This window comes from Ovis canadensis, chromosome 10 (assembly GCF_042477335.2).
Source record: "Ovis canadensis isolate MfBH-ARS-UI-01 breed Bighorn chromosome 10, ARS-UI_OviCan_v2, whole genome shotgun sequence".
NCBI lineage: Eukaryota > Metazoa > Chordata > Mammalia > Artiodactyla > Bovidae > Ovis > Ovis canadensis.
In genome coordinates, this window is record NC_091254.1 from 27,820,836 (window position 1) to 27,841,268 (window position 20,433).

A 20,433-nucleotide genomic window follows, 5' to 3' on the forward strand; every position below is an offset into this window, starting at 1 on the left:
CAATAAAAATGGAGCAGCAAATAGAAGAAACTAAAGTGAAATACTTCTAAATGTATGTATGTGCATCCAGAATTAGTCAGTTTGATTCATCTTGTATGATACTGACTCTATTGCCGGTAAAGATTAATTGTATTATGGCGCTCTTGGCATGTTATTTTCCCAGTCCATTTCTCAGTATGACATTTCTTATTTTTCTCCGCTACAAAGCACCCACTATCATAATTTTCACCTGCTGAGTTTATGTTACTAATGGTAATATTAAAATTCAGAGTTTTTTTGACCTTTATAGAGGTAAATTAGGTCATGAGAATAGATGGGATGCAATCTGATAAATGGGAAAGAGAGACATTTAATTATTATTAAAGTAAGATCAAATTCCAAGGGCTTGCCAGCCATACTGAGATCTCAGTAAACATTAAAGCATCTCCCCTCTCCCATACACCAAAATCCAATTCTCTTTCCTCACGGCCTTCCGGCATAAGCCAGCTCTGAGAAATACTCCAAAAATGAAGTGGTCTGGATTGCTGATGCATGGTGCACGATGGATGTAGAATTTGGAGTCCTCTGAATTAAAAAAATAATGGCCCTGATGATAATACTAAACAGTTAGCCCTTGCTGAGTGCTTGGTAGCTACCAGGACCTAGTGCTGCTAGCCTCCCCACTTTGCAGATGATAAAATCAAGGCACAAATAAGTCAATTAGTTTCCTAAGCTCACATACCCATAAAGTGGTGGCTGTAAGACCGGGCTCCAGGGAGTCAGCCTGTCAAGCTAGTAGGCTACACCTCCCTTTGTGCAAGTTACTTCTCAGAGAATCACAACTTCTGGACTTTGCTCAAGTCTATAATCCCAGCCCAAGTCCCTTCCTTGCTGAGAGGACTGAAACCCGTGTTTGGGGATTTCCCTTTTCAGCATCTGCTGTCTCCACAATGGGCCATGGGCTCCCTGAGAATGGTGACTGAGCTGTAGTTACGTGCGCTCCCAACGCACAGCACTGTGTCTAGGACACTACCCTGCCCATCACGTGGACTTGGGTGTTCATGGAGCGGCTGGTTGTGAGTAGTCTCCAAATGGCTGTGGCTTCTTATAAACCAGCATCTGGTGATTCCTAGCTGTATATTTTCCTTCTGGCATTGAATCATAGCAAAGTTCAACCTTTAGACTTAAGTCTCTGGACACCTCAGTTCAGCATAATCCAATTCACTGAACCTCTACCACTCTCTTATCCATCAAATATGTACTGAGTATGTACTATATGGCTGGTTTTATGCTAGATAAGATTCAAAGATGGCTAAGAGTGTTTCCTGCTCTGAAAGAACTTAAGAGTCTAGAGGATGGACAGGCACATAAAATATATTAAAACACGTGATGTAACTATGACAAGCGCTGGCTTTAGGGGCTGTGGAAGCCCATAGCAGCTTAATCTGGACTGGACAGTAGGCAGCAGTTACTCAAGTGTGGCCTGTAGATTGATGGCACTGGGAGCTTAATCAAGTGCAAGTTCTCAGACCCCAGCCCAAACCTCCCCAATCTTTAAGGGGGGCCCAACAACCTGTGCTTTAAGAATTCTGCTCTCCTTTTGATTCTGTTGCCTAACTGAAGTTTGAGTAGCACTGCCCTAAAGAGTATAAAATTCACGGAGGTGCTAACCATCAGGCAAGAAAACTTACACCAAATCAAATCTGTAAAATAAGAAAGCTGGATGAGCAATCCCTGCTACTTCAGTTCGAACTTTCACCTCTGGCAAGACTTGTGTACGCATCTTACACTAAACTGCAACGAAATGTGCTTAGTCTCTGAGATCAGCTGCAGATAATATACAGAAGGAATCACCTAATCAGGCCAAAGAGATTCTCAGAGCTGCCTGAATTATGTCCATCAACTAGTAAGTATTATAAATGTATTATATTACGGATGTGCCTACGTACATAGGCTCATCACTACGTTAGGTTCTGGAATGCATACCTACATATTATGGGCCCTGAAGGCACTTAAGCCTGAGTTGAGGAGCCTATCATATCTGGGTTGTTCAGAATGTTTGAGACAATGATAAATTCTGTGGGAATAAGAAGAAGATGGTCATTAACTTGGGCTGATCCCAAGAAGTGGGAACTCAGCTGGGCTTAAACACGGTAGAATTTGTATTGCAGACCCAAAGCATGACATGAAAGATGGAGGAAAACTGAATCATCAATTTAAAAAGTCTACCTATTTAGAGTTTTAGTGAATGGTGCTGGGAAAGATTGAGGGCAGGAGGAGAAGGGGACGACAGAAGATGAGATGGTTGGATGGCATCACCGACTCAATGGATATGGGTTTGGGTGAACTCCGGTAGTTGGTGACGGACAGGGAGGCCTGGCGTGCTGCAGTTCATGGGTTCGCAAAGAGTTGGACACGACTGAGCGACTGAACTGAACTGAACTTTGACCTGTTGACTAAAGTTATTTATTTAGGAGACCAGGTCAACAGTTACTCCCAGTAGCAGGCCAATAGCCATTTCTGTTCTGACCAAGGGGACCAACCTGAGAATTGGTGTGTAAAATGTCCGGGAACCACACCCAAGCTTGCAGCAGTGTGACACGCCATACTTGTGCGTACGTGTGTCTGTGTGTGTATACATGTGGTGACAGGAGCAGGGAATTACACCCACACAGGTACGGGGCTTTACACAGGTCACGCTTGCAGACCTAGCTTTAAGTCCCCCTTCTCAAAGCCGGCATGGAAAGAAATTGTGCAGATTCTGAAAGCCTCATGAACATAAGCAGCTTATGAGCATACACGGAACAGTTTGGAAACTGTCCAGACAAAGAAAGGCACCCCGAGATCTCACAGGGAAGCTGACCTAACAAAAATGACGGCGATGCTAAGCATCACGGCCACAAATCTCTCCTACAAGGGCGTTTCAGGGCTGGAAAGCCTGCGGCTTAAAGGATTTTCTTGGGGGAAAACAAAAGGAACAGAAATCTTAAAACAACAATGACAGACAAAACCTATTAAGTGTTCTGAAGCTGTGAGTCTTTCTAGAGAGAATGTAAAATGTGAAGGCCTCTCCCATCAGCAGGAGTGGATGGAAGCTTTCCTTCCCAGATCAAGAGTCTGCTCTGCCTGAATCGGGAAGACATGCAGGAGGGGGACACAGGGGTTGGCGGGCAGAAGTTCTGAAATTTTGTGAGACCTTAAGTCAGGTTTAAAGCCATGAGCAGGAGGTGCGCAGCCATCCTGAAGGTGTGGTTGTGGTGGCCCGTTCCAGGTAGTTACAGACAGGATGTCTGGTGCCTGGGAGTGCAGGGCGGCCAGGTGTCCCTCTAGGTGGGGTGGGCAGGCCAGGAAGGAGGGAGGGGGTGCTGCATTAGGCTGTGAACTCATGGCTGGGGGCTGGATTCTCACCTGTCAGGCCTTCAACAGGGTGAGGTGCAGGGGCAGGGGGGAAGAGGAGCCTCTACCAGAGCAAGAAGGGCTTGTGAGGCTGAAGGACTGGAACGCACTTCACTTGCTGGCAGGTTGTCTGAAATTTCCAAACCTGACCTTTACAGACCCTTCCAGGAAGTCTGCCAGGATTACAGCTGCAGATTAGCATCTGGGTTTTTTTTTTGTTTTGTTTTTTGGCCTGGAATTCCAGGATAGACTTATTTTGGGGTAAAGCTTTCATGATGTGGGCATATTTGTATGACGATGTACACCTTTGGTGAAGGCAGTTTGGCCAGCTCGAGTTGGCAGGGATGGGTATGCTGGTTGACAGCCCTTGCTCTTCTGCCTGTGGCTTTACAAGCACTGGCGGCCGCAAAAAGTGATGGAAACTTGGAAAACCTCTTCCTGCAGCGATCTGTTCTGCCCCGCCTCCCCTTTTTTTCTTCTTTCCACCTACTTTTCTTCTTTGTCACTTTCCTACACATTTCCTCGAAGAAATGCCGCAGTCTAGTGAGTTATGTGGCACTGTGATGGATGAGGTCTGGAGATGAGCAGTGTGTGTGGAGAGATAGAGGCTGACCGCCCTGCACAGAGTTCTAGAAACCTCTTGAGACCCCAGGAAGTGCCAAGCAGGAAATCCTTGAGCAGACCAGTGTCACGGGTGGTGAACTGGGCGACACTGGCCCCAGCCTGGGAAGAAGCATTTCTTACTTCCCTTTCTCCTGATCCCCGTGGTAGGAAGAAATGAGGATTGCAGAAATCACTGCAGGGCATTTAATATTCTAAAAACGACGACGGGGCTTCTCCAGTGGTCCAGGGGTTATGGATCCGCCTCGCCATGCAGGTGAGGACCCATGTTTGATCCCTGGTCTGGGAGGATCCTGCCTGTGGTGGGGTAACTAAGCCCGTGGGCCACGACTACTGAGCTTGTGCTCCAGAGTCCGGGGGCTGCAACTACTGAGCCCACAGGCCGCAAATACAGAAGCCCACAGGCCGAGCGTTCTGCATCAAGAGAAGCCCCCATACCGCAACCAGAGATAAGCCCCTGCTCGTCGCAACTAGAGAAAGTCTGCACACAGCAATGAAGAGCCAGTAAGGCCAAAGATTAAAAAAGAAAAAAAAAGTCTAGGAAGCCCTACGGCTCCTAAGAAACACAAAGAACTAATAAGAGAGGATGCTCACCCCCTGGTGAACCCCGGCGTTTTTAGAGTCACTGATCCCAGTGACGTGCCAGCAGGAACGGGGAGTAGCCTCAGAGAAGAAGGTGCCCCATGTTCCCCTACCATCTTCCAGAGGCCCCAGAACAAACTGCTGCCGTCTACCTTCTGGGCCCCTGGCTTTTTTCATAAATGCTCCTCAGCCTTCTTTCTGTTCTGTTCTGAGCAGCACACCCGCAGGGCTAAGCAGGACCTCCTGGGAGAAAGGGACTGCGCTCTCTGGGTTTATTACACTTCAAAATGATCCTGCCTGAACTCAACTCCGGTCTGCGTATTTCTGTCTGCATCTCTTGCTGATGGTTTGGAGTTTCCATGTATCTGCTGGGCCATCTTAGAAAAGAAAAGTGAATTTTCTATTTGGGCCTGGAACTCTTTTTGTCCTTTTACTTGAACCTTCTTCTCAACTGCGTGTATCCTCCTGAGACAGTGGACTAGCCTCGTTTGTACAGGGGTGGTCTGGGTCTGAGGTCTACACAGAGAACAGACTCTGCACCCCCAGGCCACCAGGAAGATGGCCCTCTAGTTCACAGCACAAATTCCTCTGATAACATGTCTCCGCCTTGTTCTTCTTAATCATATATGAAGGCTATCCTATGTGCCTGTATCTTCAGAATGCAGACTCTTGCTTTTCATGCCTTTCTTGGGGGACACACTGCACAGTAGGTGGGATCTTAGTTCCCTGACTGACCAGGGATCGAACCTACGCCCCCGGCATTGGAAGTGCAGAGTCTTAACCACTGGATCACCAGGGAAGTCCCAGAATGCAGACACTCTTGGGAGCTCTTTCCCTTTCCAGTTAAGCACTCAGTACCCACTCTCTGTGGTAACTCTTGTGTCTTCCCAGCTGCATCAGTGAAGTCCCACTTCTGTGCGACCCCATGCACTGTAGCCCACCAGGCTCCTCTGTTGATGAGGTTCTCCAGGCAAGAATAGTGAGTGGGTTGCCATGCCCTCCTCCAGAGGTTCTTCCCCATCCAGGGATCTAACTCATATCTCCTTCATCTCCTGTTGCAGGCAGATTCGTTACTGCTGAGCCACCGTGGAAATCCCTTGATGTAGTAACATGCAGATATTATTATCTGTTGTTTACTTCATCACTTACCATGTAGGCGATGAGCTTTAATCTTTTTAAAGAATCAGAGAGGAGTTTGGGGAGATAGGATACATGTATATATATGGCTGAGTCCCTTTGCTGTCCACTTGAAGCTATTCCAACATTGTTAATCAGCTATACTCCAATACAAAATAGAAAGTTTAAAAAAATAAAGAATCAGTGGATCTTCCTCTATCAGTTCAGTTCAGTTCAGTCGTGTCCGACTCTTTGCGACCCCATGGACTGCAGCAGGCCAGGCCTCCCTGTCCACCACCAGTTCCTGGAGTTTACTCAAACTCATGTCCATTGAGTCGGTGATGCCATCCAACCATCTCAGCCTCTGTCGTCCCCTTCTCCTCCTGCCTTCAATCTTTCCCAGCATCAGGGTCTTTTCCAATGAGTCAGCTCTTTGCATCGAGCAGCCAAAGCATTGGTGTTTCAGGTTCAACATCATTCCTTCCAATGAATATTCCAATGATTTCCTGTAGGATGGACTGGTTGGATCTCCTTGCAGTTGAAGGGAGTCTCAAGAGTCTTCCCTAACACCACAGTTCAAAAGCATCAATTGTTTGGTGCTCAGCTTTCTTTATAGTCCAACTCTCACATCCATACATGACTACTGGGAAAACCATAGCCTTGACTAGATGGACCTTTGTTGGCAAAGTAATGTCTCTGCTCTTCAATATGCTATCTAGGTTGGTGATAACTTTTCTTCCAAGGAGAAAGTGTCTTTTAATTTCATGGCTGCAGTCACCATCTGCTGTGATTTTGGAGCCCCCCAAAATAAAGTCAGCCACTGTTTCCTCATCTATTTGCCATATGGCAATGGGACCAGATACCATGATCTTAGTTTTCTGAATGCTGAATTTTAAGCCAACTTTTTCACTCTCCTCTTTCACTTTCATCAAGAGGCTCTTTAGTTCTTCACTTTCTGCCATAGGGTGGTGTCATCTGCATATCTGAGGTTATTGATATTTCTCCTGGCAATCTTGATTCCAGCTTGTACTTCATCCAGCCCAGCATTTCTCATGATGTACTCTGCATATAAGATAAATAAGCAGGGTGACAATATACAGCCTTGACATTCTCCTTTCCCGATTTGGAACCAGTCTGTTGTTCCATGTCCAGTTCTAACCGTTGCTTCTTGACCTGCATATAGATTTCTCAGGAGACAGATAAAGTGGTCTGGTATTCCCATCTCTTTCCGAATTTTCCACAGTTTGTTGTGATCCACACAGTCAAAAAGCAGAAGTCGATGTTTTTCTGGAACTCTCTTGCTTTTTCGATGATCTAATGAATATTGACAATTTGATATCTGATTCCTCTACCTTTTCTAAATCCAGCTTGAACATCTGGAAGTTCATGGTTCACCTACTGTTGAAGCCTGGCTTGGAGAATTTTGAGCATTCTTTTGCTAGCGTGTGAGATGGGTGCAATTGTGTGGTAGTCTGAACATTCTTTGGCATTGCCCTTCTTTGGGATTGGAATGAAAATTGACCTTTTCCATTCCTGTGGCCACTGCTGAGTTTTCCAAATTTGCTGGCATATTGAGTGCAGCACTTTCACATCATCATCTTTTAGGATTTGAATTAGCTCCGCAGGAATTCCATCACTTCCACTAGCTTTGTTCGTAGTGATGCTTCCTAAGGGCCACTTGACTTCACATTCCAGGATGTCTGGCTCTAGGTGAGTGATCACACCATCGTGATTATTTGGGTCGTGAAGATCTTTTTTGTATAGTTCTTTTGTGTATTCTTGCCAACTCTTAACATCTTCTGCTTCTGTTAGGTCCATACCATTTCTGTCCTTTATGGTACCCATCTTGGCATGTAATGTTCCCTTGGTATCTCTAATTTTATTGAAGAGATCTCCAGTCTTTCCCATTCTATTGTTTTCCTCTATTTGCACTGATCACTGAGGAAGGCTTTCTTATCTCTCCTTGCTATTGTTTGGAACTCTCCATACAAATCGATGTATCTTTCCTTTTCTCCTTTGCCTTTCGCTTCTCTTCTTTTCATAGCTATATGTAAGGCCTCCTCACACAACCATTTTGCCTTTTTGCATTTCTTTTTCTTGGGGATAGTCTTGATCACTGCCTCCTGTACAATGTCATGAACCTCTGTCCATAGTTCTTCAGGCACTCTGTCTATCAGATCTAATCCCTTGAATCTATTTGTCATTTGTACTGTATAATCATAAGGGATCTATCACTAAATCCCAATTAAGTGGAAAAGCTTCCCCATTTCAAAAGTGCTTAAATGGTGGACGAATTAACTAATGCATTGTTAAAGATTAGTCACTGCACACTATCTATGACAGCAAAGACAAAAAGCATTTTAAAGTCCCATGGCAGACACATTAAGTAACCTACAGGACACAGGACACCTATGCATGAAGTATTTAAGCAGTCATTTAAAGTCAGAAAGAGAAAATCAAGTGTCATGTATTAACACACATATATGGAATCTAGATATCTCTAGAAAGCAGAGGTATTAGTTTGCCAACAAAGGTCTATCTAGTCAAACCTATGGTTTTTCCAGTAGTCCTGTATGGTATGAGAATTGAACTATAAAGAAAGATGAGCACCAAAGAATTGATGCTTTTGAACTGTGGTGTTGGAGAAGACTCTTGAGAGTCCCTTAGACAGCAAGGAGATCCAACTAGTCCATCCTAAAGGAGATCAGTCCTGAATATTCATTGGAAGGACTGATGCTGAAGCTGAGTTTGGCCACCTGATGCAAAGAACTGACTCATCTGAAAGACCCTGATGCTGGGAAAGATTGAAGGCAGGAGAAGGGGATGACAGAGGATGAGATGGCTGGATGGCATCACCGACTCGATGGACATGAGTTTGAGTGAACTCCGGGAGTTGGTGAAAGACAGGGAGACCTGCAGTCCATGAGGCTGAAAAGTGTCGGACATGACTGAGTGACTGAACTGAACTGAGGAAGATGATGCTGATGGGCATCTGCAGGGCAGCAGTGGAGACGCAGACACAGGGAAGAGACTTGCGGACACAGTGGGGAAGGAGGGGGGGACAAGCTGAGAGAGCAGCGCTGAAAGGTGTGTATCACCATGTGCAAAAGACACAACCAGTGGGAATTGGTGTGTGACTCAGGGAACTCAAAACTGGCGCTCTGTGACAACCTAGAGGGGAGGGAGGTGGGAGGGAGGCTCACAAGGGAGGGGGCCTGTGTATACCTATGGCTGACTCATGTTGTTGTATAGCAAAAACTAACACCGTGTTGTAAAACAATTGTCCTCCAATTAAAAGTATAATGAATTAAAAACATAGAAATGTCACATTAAGAAAATCTCTTTGATAACATGGGAGAATTCTCATGATTCACCATGAAAAATAAATGTAGGCTGTAAAACTGCCCATATGGTAAACTGTAAACCTGGTAAAAGTGTGTATGTGTGAACACGAACACAGCTGAAGGAAACACAAAGAAGTGTGAATGCTCATTTCTGAGTCGTACGGTTGCAGGTGGTTGTATTCTCTGTATTTTCTTGCACTTTCCACATTTTCCACAAAAAGAAATGCTCTTTTAAGTTAACATTTGCGTGTGTGTATACTGGATCTATAAAAGTTACTAACCTTTCATTCTAAACAATTGCTTTTGCTTCTACATCACATAGGATTATCATTAACCTTTTGGGGGAAGAGTATTTGTTTCCAAAATGGAAACTTTGGTTTCAGATCTTGGCATCAGGTATAAAACTATCATGTCTATCAGACTATTTCACTTAGTACTGAAATTTATATCTCCTTTGGCTGTTTCTAACTTGACCTGGGGGAAAAGGTGTTTTCACTTCTCCAAATCCAACCTGTCGGCTTTATTAAGCATGTGCCAATCCTATTAGAGCTGACTCATTGGAAAAGACTCTGATGCTGGGAAAGATTGAAGGCAAAAGGAGAAGAAGGCGGCAGAGGATGAGATGGTTGGATGGCATCACCGATTCAATGGACACAAACCTGGGCAAACTCTGGGAGATAGTGAGGGACAGGGAGGCCTTGCGTGTGTTGCAATCCAGGGGGTCGCAAAGAGTCGGACACCACCTAATGACTGACCACCACCACCACCAATCCTATTACATGCTCCAAATCCTCTAATGGCCAGGCAGGTCCTCAGAGCTCCTGTCCCTGACAAAAAGGACCAACTGCAGCCCCAGCTCCATCTGCAGAAATGCAGGGCATACTTGGCAGGAAGGGTCCTGGTAAGGAGATATCTCGAGTGTTTGCCAGAAACAAAAGCGCAAACCCTGAAGTCAGCTTCGGTCTATCCTGACAGCAGCTCCCTTTCTCATCCTTCCCTGGAGCTCTGCAGGTGTTGGGGAGTGGGTGTACAAATAGAGTCTCCTCCCACCATCAATTCTTTCCAAGAGGGCTGGATTGGGATGGGTGTAGGTTTTTTCAGAAGGAATTTTGGATTTCACAGCAAATGGAACGGCAGAAGGCTAATTCACCAAAACAAAACATCATCAACTAGCTGCACATGGGCAGGAGAGTAGAGGTGGGTTGCAGTGGGGAAGTTAGCAGCAGCAGGAGAAAAGCAACGTTACAGAGGCTGTGACTGGAGGAAGGGGCTGGATTTTGGCTGTGAACATTTAATATGTGAAAAGGGACGTATCTTGTAGGATAAAGGAAATATTAGGTTTCCCAGTGGCGCCAGTGGTAAAGAACCCGCCTGCCAATACAGGACACATGAGAGATGTGGGTTTGATTCCTGGGTTGGGAAGAACCCCTGGAGGAAGGGCCTGGCAACCCACTCCAGTATTCTTGCCTGGAGAATTCCATGGACAGAGGGGTCTGGTCGGCTGTGGTTCATAGAGTTGCAAAGAGTCGGACATAAGTGAAGCAACTTAGCATGCACGCACGTCCAGAGCAAGGGTGACCTCAGGCAGCTACAGCTGTGGGCCCATTTCTCCCTGAAGGAAGACAAAGTGGCTACTGATTTTCCAGTTGAGCTTTTCAGGGCTTTCAAAGCCCCCTATATACTCATGCATGGTGCCCTATGCCCACCAGAGTCTCCTCCCCACGGATCCAATCCTTCCAAGAAAGGTCTTATCTCCAGAGAGTTTATGAAAACATGCCAACTAGCTACCTCAAGCCCGTTCATTATTTGCACCGCGATATCAACCCGAAGGCAGGAGGAGAAGGGGACGACAGATGACGAGACAGTTGGACGGCATCACCGACTCAATGGACATGAGTTTAAGGAAGTTTCAGGAGAAGGCGAAGGACAGGGAAGCCTGGTGTGCTGCAGTCCATGGGGTCACAAAGAGACATGACTGAGCGACTGAACAACGACAGTCGACCTGAAGGTGGAGAGTGAGTCTTGATGGAATGAGACAGAGAGAAAGGGAGTTTTGGTAAGAGCAGGGTATGATGACAGCATCAGCTCCAAGCAGGGCAGGAACCAGGTCTATAGCAGTCACCGATGGATCTCCAGAACCCAGCATCACACCTGGCGCGTGGAAGGATGGGGCAGTACTAACAGCCAGTACTTCCTGGCCACATCAGCACTGCTCAGCACTGCTCACAGGAACCCTGCAAGGTAGCTGCGATCAGTACCTTCATTTTCCACGTGAATTAAATGGCAGTGCAGGGCGCCATGTATGGCTCAGGGTCTACCAGACAGTAAATGACAGAACCAGGACTAAAGCCAGGCTGCTTGGCACCCAGCTCTGCTCCTAACCTCCACACTCTCCTGCCTCCTTCAATGAACACTTGATTTACTGAGTCAAAAAGGGGTGGAAGGTGAAGTCAGACAAAGAGACAAACATAATATGATCACTCATATGGGGAAATCTAATTTTTTCATTAAAAAATGACACAAATGAACTTATTTCCAAAACAGAAGTGGACTTACAGATATTGAAAACAAACTTACGGGTTATCAAAGGGAAAACACGGTGGGTATAAATCAGGAGCTTCGGATGAATATACATCATGCCCGTGCTCAATCACGTCTGACTCTTTTGCAACCCCATGGAGTGGAGCCCTCCAGGCTCCTCTGTCCATGGGATTCTCCAGGCAAGAATCCTGGAGTGGGTTGCCATCTCCTCCTCCAGGGGATCTTCCCAACCCAGGGATCAAACCCATGTCGCCAGCATCTCCTGCACTGCCAGGCAGATTCTTTTACCACTGACCCCGCTGGGGAGGCCTGAACGTACATACCAACATATATAAGATGGATAACCAACAAGGATATACCATACAGTACAGGGAACTCTACTCAGTGTTTTCTGATGACCTATATGAGAAAGGAATCTAAAAGAGAATGAAGACATGTATATGGATAACTGAGTCAGTTTGTTGTACTCCTGAAACTAACACAATGTTAGGAAACCAACTACACTACAATAATTTTTTTTAAAGGGATGGAAGCCTGTGTTGGAACACAAACTGAGGGACTCTGCACAGCGCAGGGTGAGAAGAAGGACACACAGGCGCTGGAAGGACCGTGATGTCTGTCTGCAGTCTCTCCGCTGGGGTCTGCCAGGCACACGCTCCCTGGGCTGGTGCCCCAGCTCCCGCCCGCGGAGCCTGTGGAATGGGGTGGAAGGGGGGCTGAGGGGTTCCTTCCTGTCTTCTCTTCTCCTCTTCCAGTTCAAGAGCAGGGCCCGCCAAGAGCGGGCGGGAAGTTGTTATGGGAGGAAAGGGCAGAGCCCGAGTTGTCTCTGCCCTTTGAGACTAGGGTCCCAGTTTCCCGTGGGTTTTTTCTTTCTCTTTTGCCTTGTTTAATACAGCAGTATGTATGTTTTCTCTCTCATGCTTATGCACCTGAAAGATGAGAGCACTCCCTGAACCTGGGCCCAGGACTCAGCACTAGCAGGACTCCGCCACGCAGTCCACACCATTAGAATACCTGGTGAACAGTGGCTGTCTGCTGGGACATGCAAACCTGAAGAACGTCCTTCACACAGCAGCTCTTTCAGACACGCCTCACATCTTTACTTGGACACATTGAGGATTCACTTTCTTGTAGACGCAACGTGAAAAGCTGAAAAATCTTTTCTCTTTTGTGTCTTTTAGTTTTTGGGATGGGAAAGGTATTCCACTTGATGGTGGTAACCTTCAACACCACAAATTCAAACTCTTTGCAGACTGCCAGTGATTTCTCTATCTCCAGCGTGTGAGCCTGAAGTAGGCAAACAGAGGTTGGGAGCAGCAGCTTGGCTGGAGCAGACACAAAGAGGGAGGAGAAAAAAAATTCATGGGAAGGGACTCCTCTGGCTGTGCAGTGGTTAAGACCCTGTGCGTCCAAAGTAGGGGGCGCAGGTTCTATCCCTGGTCAGGGAACAGAGATCCCACAAGCTGTGTGGTGTGGCCAAACAAAAACAAAACAAAATTCATGGAGCACCTTAAGAATAAATTGTTCTGTATACATTGCTGGCTTAAGTAGCCACTTTATTCAATCCCTCTTACTCTGACAGCCTTTCTCTCTCTCTTGACCCTTCCACCAAACGTATGTACGTAGGGATCATAGCTGATGATGGGATACCTCTGGGAGGCATTTGGGAGGAAGGTTGTTAAAAAAGATGCAAGATGAGGGCAGATATTAAATTCTTTTAATTCAATAAACTAATAGTAATAATTTAATTTGAGATTCTATTTTTAAAGTGAGATTTTAGTATCTGTTAGATATAACGAGCTGGGACCAGGTTAGTTATTCAGCAATCCTAGGAATTAAGAGAGAGCTGAGAGGAAAAAAAAAATCATAGCTTGGGCTTTTAGGAAAGAAAATTGGTTCTGGAATAACTGAAATCTCTAAAGGATCTGTGCTAAAGGCTAGTTTTAAACTTCAGTGTACTTATACAAATCCAGTTTCAAATATAGGGAAAAACCTATTTCAAATCCCAAACACAGTCCTCTTAGAGAAAAGGCCTTGGCAATCGATCTGTTTCTGGCGCTAATGCTTGTAGATTAGTTGTCAGAGTCTTTTTTCTTGTGGGCACGAGCCTACAGAAGGTCTTGTGCGTGGGACAAGGGTGGGCTTTGCAAGGGTGCCTCTGCTTGGGGGCTTCAACAATACTGAAGGAGGTGTCGGTCAGATACTGTCGTTGCTCCAGAAGACACGAGAACGACAGAAAGAGTATAAGTGACTGCTGATTCTTCAAGCAACCAGTGCCCCATGAGCTTGGCTCTTGAGGTTAAACTGGCCATACGAGATTCCACGCATCTTTGAGCGGATCCCTTTAGGATGACTGATGGATATGATCTGTGTGCACCTGCCAAGCTAATATTCTTTCTATTAAAAAAAAATAATGTTATTTATTTCGTTAGTTTTGGCTGTGCTGGGTCTTCATTGCTGCTCAGCTTTTACCCAGTTGCAGCAAGTGGGGGGGGGGGCCTACTCTCTAGTTGCGGCGTGCGGACTCCAGGCTACCAGGGCCTCAGCAGTTGCAGCTCCTGGGCCCTGGAGCACAGGCTCAACAGTTGTGCTTAGTTGCCCTGCAGTATGTGGGATCTTCCCGGACCAGGGACCGAACCCATGTCTCTCACACTGGCAGGCAGATTCTTTACCCCTGAGCCACCAGGGAAGCTCCCACCCTAACATTCTGAACGCCCAGCAGTTCCATGAGGTCCGAATTGCCCTGCCAGACTTTGCAACACAGTTCTTAATGTACAGAATCCTCCAGAAACAAACAGGAGCAATGCAGACCAAGATTTATGGGCGTGTAAATCATGGCATTTTTTATAATGTTAAAAAAAAAATGAGAAGTTAAAAGCCTAACACATTAGGCATGCGGTTCAATTAGTTCATGTCTCCATTCTATAGCCATTAAGAACCATGCTTTTGAGGAACATTTGTTGACATGAAAAATATTCATGGTATAATGAGAAATCAGAAAGGTATAAAACAGAAGACACTATGAAATCATATTTATTTCTTCTTTTTCTTAATGGTTTTCCCCCTCTGGTCATATACATGCACGTGACTGAGAAGAACGAAAATAAAATACTGATAGTGACTATTTCTGAGTAATGAGATCCTTTTCTCTACCTCTGTATGTTGTTTAGTCACTCTCTCGTGTCTCTTTTTCGACCCCATGGACTGCAGTCCACCAGGCTCCTCTGTCCATGGGATTCCCCAGACAAGAATACAGAAGTGGGTTGCCATCTCCTTCTCCAGGGGATCTTCCCAACCCACAGACTGAACCCCCGTTTCCTGCTTGGCAGGCAGATTCTTTCCCACTGAGCCACCAGGGAAGCCTCACTACCTACCTTTGTATTCTTTTCTGTAATTTTCCAGTTTAATACAAAGCTCCTTTTCTAATAAAATATATTGTTTTAAGGAGCCAACTATTAATCTCACAAGGATACCCAGCAAAGCCAGTGCCAGTCCACCATATATTATTAATAAATGATAAATGTACAAAGTTCTTGTCCTTGTATGTGAATAATGATGGTTGAAAAAAAAAATCTATATGCCTTAGTCAATAACCTCTGGGCCAGAAGCTTTAAACCTCATGATCTGCATTAAAATTCAGTGTGTCAAAGCACTGCCTACTGTATTAAATACTGCTGATACTGATGCATGAAAAGGGAATTGATACCTGTTGAGAAGGTACTCTGGGCCGGGTGTTTATATATAGTGTTTTGCATAGGTCACTTCTAGACGAGGAAGGTGAAGTTCTAAGAGGTCAAATCACTGGTTCTGGTCACATGGCTAGTGATCAAAGTGTATGCAAATCTCAGTTTGACCACAGGGTGAAAAGTTCAGATGACACACATATTAAAAAAAAAAAAAAATCTTAAACTATTTTGCCAGTGCTCTGAATGTGGGGCCCAAATAACTACTTTTTGTTTCTCATCTTGTACCGCAGCCTGAAAGAGGCGCTGGGGAAGCTGCCTAAAGGAGACAGCATGGCAGAAAAGAGAAAGGCAAGGGAACAATCCACCTACAGGGAAGCACCTGAATAAATAGGCGATTTTTACAGTTACAGAAACCAGCCTAGCCCTCTGCCCAGTGACAGAGAAGACAAGCTATTGCTACCAGGCTCCATCTGTCTGCAAATCTCTCCCCCTCTGCCTCCTCCCGGCAAGGTCCTGCTCCTTCCTCCTACTCGGCCTGTGCAAATAACATCTCTCAATGGTGGTTGATTACAAAGCATGTGTCATGGATTCTAGAGAGGTTAAAAAAATTTTTTTTCATAATTTTTTATTTTTTGGCCATGCCTCATGGCATGTGGGATCTTAATTCCCTGACTAGGGATCAAACACGCACCCCCTGTATTGGAAGCGCAGAGTGTTAACCACTGGACTGCCAGGGAAGTACCTAGAGAGGTATTTTTAAACATTAAAACTTTCCTTTAGAGAGGACATCAGACCTTAAAGATGATCTCTTTTCACTTTTTCCATTCAATAATAAATGTCTTTAGACATTTCGTAAGAAAGAGCTTACAGACTAGACATTGTGTCAGGCCTATCTTTCCATGCATCATCCAATTTAATTCCATCAGCAGATGAGTTCATAATCTTAACAACATCCTACGCAGTTAGAACCTCACAATTACTGAGTGGTTCCATATCAAGTATCCCACTTGCTTCCCACAGTAAACCTTAAGGAAGGAGAGGGAGGTGCTATCACCCCATTTTACAGATCAGGAGGTTGAGGCACACTGCCACTTTGCCTGGCTTATTGGATTAGACAGCAGCTTCCTTGAAAGGCATGGAGGGGCTGACTCTGGGGAGGGCGGCAGCGGTGCATGCAAAAATTTTGAAACAGAGCAGCAATGTGTCCCTGGAAGACAGGATCCTGACAAAGGGTTTTCAGGTAGAGATGGAGTAATCAAACACTGGAGAGTGAAGACAAATGCTGCTTAGGCATTGCCTGTGGAGAGCTCCGGGTAAATGGCTTCCTTCCCTAACTTTCCAGGAGGTCGTTCCTGATTATCCATTATGGATAACAACGACATCTTAAGGTTCCCATGTGCCTTAGCTTATTATATCATTATGGGTTTTTGAGGTAGGTTTTGTAGATAATTTCGCAAATGAAGCTCAGAGGGGTTTAGGAACAGGTTAAGCTGACACAGCGAGTAAGCAGCAAAGTCCGGATTTCAAACCGCATCACATCACATCCACCTCACCTTCCTGTCCATGTGCCTCATCTTGTGTGTTGCCTGCCCACGTGTTCCTTAGCTCATCAGTCTTTTGTTGTAGTCTTTTGAGGGCAGATGGCAAGCCTTATATTTCTTTGTGACCACCCCTCCTGCACTGAGCAGAGCCCCACGCACACAGTAGGTTCTCATAAGCATCACATGTCAAGTATCTGTTTGGGAGTAACAAGTTATCCAGAGGGATTCTTTGGTACGCCGAATGTCAGGCTCTCCGCTGCATATAATTAAAACAAGAGTGAACACGAGACGTGTAATTTCTCTCAGCTCCAACTTAATCAGGCATTCATTACCATGTCTGACTCTGTGTTACGTGAAAAGAACTGCTCAGTAAGCATTTTCTGTGATGAGGCCAGTCAGATACAGACAGACATCAAAGAGATTTCAGAAAAGGCACAAACAAAATCATCAAACGTGGAGAGACAAGGATCTACACGGTGTACTGTTTCATCTGAGACTAAAGAACTTACAAGGTAAAGAGAGTACTTGACTAATAGGGAGAAGAAGCTGGGTGCCAAGTGGGATCGGGTACCATTAGCCTCTCTCAAGAGTAAGGATGCACCATGCTACTGATCTGGGTCAGAGACAGAGGGAGGTACACATTCAGGGATTTTTCTGGGAGAAGGAGTTTGCTTTGAACCCTCTTCAGCACAGCAAGCATTTCACTGTGATGGCTATCACAATCATTTCACTACCATCTTCACTGCCACGCAAACCTAACAAACACACATGCAATACACAACTTATTATCCTGCTGGGTCTCATTCCATTTGCCATCCCAACACCACATTAGTTTACAGCTTTGAAAACATAAAGGGCTCGAATGAATTCATTGAGATTGGAACTTTTATGACAGAGATTAGCTCAAGTACTTCTACGTTGACATTTGGTAACCTAAGCTAATAGTACTTACCCTATTTTATTGCCAAACCACGCATTGGTCATCTTGATAAGCTACTGAGAGGTAGGGTTTCTCACTTCCTTTGTGTTACAAAGTGCCACCTTCTCATGAGCATTTAATCAACACCAAGCAAGAAAAGCAAATATCAGATTCGGGGTACCTACATTTGTGTCCTCGTGGCCGTGGCCATTGGTCTCGACCAACTCCTTGGTACCCTTCAACTGCAGGTTTAAAGAAAAAAAGAAACAAAACAAAAACCCAAATGAATAAGCAAGCATATCTATTAAGTGCATATCATCCTGTTAACCCTGATTTATCTGAAGCTACGCTTCAGAAAACTTCCAAGAAAAAAAACAGAAGGAACACGTAATTCTAACGAGTCTTATTGAAACCAGTTTGAGGCCAATATTTTATGAAACTTGATGGCTGGCAAAAAAAATAAATGGGCCTTGGCCATTCTTTTTAAATAATAAGATTAGAAAGCAGTTTCATAGGCATAAAATGTATAAAATTGGTTCTTAAGAAAAATAAATGATTTCATTTCCTCGTTGTATTGCTATTAATTTAAACCCGGCAATGTTTGCAAGTTGCCGCCAGCTAAATGATGTTATACTAATGATTATTCGAGAGTGATGTATTTTCACTTGTTTTAATGCGCTGCAGCACTACTGTACGCGTCCTCCTAGGGAACCTATTCGAATGACTGACGTGGTTTCTGGAGGCCTACAGGAAGATGCTTTGCTGCTTTTTGGAAAGGAAGAAATGGGACTTCATCTCCTTGGTCACCGAGGCATTAGAAGAAAAGCTGAGATTTTTAACAGTGCACATCTGAAAATGCCCTTCTCTCCATTCTCTCTCAGAAGGCTTAGGAGTAATCAGTTATCAGGAGATTTCCTGGAAACCTTTAATTGGCATTTTTATTCCAGCCTGACTTGAAGCAAACATGTGGAGACAGAGAACAAGGGCAAAGGTGAGCAGCCTTGAAGCTGTTTGCTGGTATTTCTTCCTGGCTTATTGCACTTAGGAAGCAGCATCTTCAGCACTCTTTTTTTAATGCCTAAAATAAAGTACTCACGGTGCGATATAAATGCTTGAAGTCTGAAAGAAAATAAATGTTTCACCACCATGTTTGACTCAGATGTTGGTTCTTTTGGGCTCTGTGTACGTGTCAGCAGGAAAGCTTCTTTGGTTTCTGCAAGGCGATCTCAAACTCTCAGCAAGAAAGCCACCTGCTCTCCAAGCCAAGAGCGGGGCTCTGCCAAAGCCATGGCGACGTGAAGGGGCTGAGGAGGGGGCAGCTGACTGTGGATCCGGACCCGTGGAGCCGAAGAAGGCTCACTTCCACATCATCACGCTTGAGAAAGAGACATTCTGTCCAGGGGTCCTCAGGGTGGCAGCACGGATGTTTCCGCACACAACAAGGATGAGGGAGCGCAGGCAACGTGTGCGAAACGCGGGAAGCCAAGTGCACCTCGGCAACAGGAAGACCAGCTGGTCTGAGGGCACGAAGGGACTTCAAAACCCCTGCTTTCCGACCTGAGAGTTTTCTTTCCATGGGCGGCCCTCACCATCTCCCTGGCTGCTCATCCCGCCTTGCAACTCATGCTTCCGGGAGTTAAGAGCGGGGCTGGCTCTGAAGACGGTTTTGCTGTTTTTTTCAGCGGAAGGAATGGACTCTATTTAAAGCCCTGTCCCACCTTCACATGTTTCCCAGCACAAACACACCCATCGCTCTCCTTCTGCTTGAATAAATTCCATTGTCCTGCTTAGTGTTACTCCACTCTGCCCTGTGTGTGTGTGCGCGTGAGATCTCACTCCCCATTTGCCTGCTCTCTGCTGTGGGATCCACACGTGTCCTCCTTGCCTGGGGTGGTGGGCTGGCCTCTCCGCCCTCACCAGCCTACCCCCTGTCCCCTCTGGAGCTGCTGCTCACCTCGAGATGGAGAGGTTGGCAACATGTCTGAGGACACCTGGGCTTAAGAAGAGGGTGTCAAAAAGTGAGTGTTAGTCGCTCAGTCGTGTCCAACTCTTTGCGACCTCGTGGACCATAGCCCGCCAGGCTCCTCTGTCCTTGGGATCTCCAAGCAAGAATACTGCAGTGGGTTGCCATGCCCTTCTCCAGAGGATCTTCCCAACCCAGGGATTGAAGCCGGGTCTCCCGCATTGCAGGCGGATTCTTTACCATCTGAGCCACCAGGGAAACCCATGCAGAGGTGGATGTGTTTCTAACTGTACGTGTGTGTGTAGGTGGGTGGGTGGTGGCTCTACGGGGACAGAAAGAACATGTCCACTGCCTGCTCTCATCTCTAAGATGACCAATGGGGGCACCAGCTGAGGGGCTCTTGGGAGAACAGCAGCCAACGGGCCTTCTTAGACTTCTGTATTCTCGGGGCCTTTGCTTGAAAAAGAGCCATCCCATTAGCACAGCAGATTTTAAAATGCTTCCTCTCCAGTCATACTTCCTGGGTCTTCAATGATTTTAGTTGTTCTGAATCTCTCGCACATTACCCAATTATCTTTTTTTTTTTTTTTTTTTAAGGAATGGAGAATGAAGCGTGATGCTTCACCGAAGCTTATGTGCTCACTGCTCTTTAAAAACGCGTGTCATGACAAGGATATAGCAATGTGACCTGCAAAACTTAGCGTCTATTTCTATGACTGGGGTTTGGACTTCAAATCAACATAAA

At 45.6% G+C, this 20,433-nt stretch overlaps 1 protein-coding gene across 5 annotated transcripts in view; it reads right to left on the reverse strand.

Annotated features, from left to right (window-relative positions):
- The window catches only part of ENOX1 (ecto-NOX disulfide-thiol exchanger 1), a 336,022-nt gene that overhangs the window by 50,297 nt on the left and 265,292 nt on the right, over nucleotides 1-20,433 (reverse strand). For all 5 annotated transcript variants that reach the window (XM_069601258.1, XM_069601259.1, XM_069601255.1 and 2 more), the window contains one exon: nucleotides 17,911-17,967. In XM_069601258.1, the coding sequence (XP_069457359.1) occupies nucleotides 17,911-17,967 (57 nt within the window). The remainder of the gene's footprint in view (nucleotides 1-17,910; nucleotides 17,968-20,433) is intronic.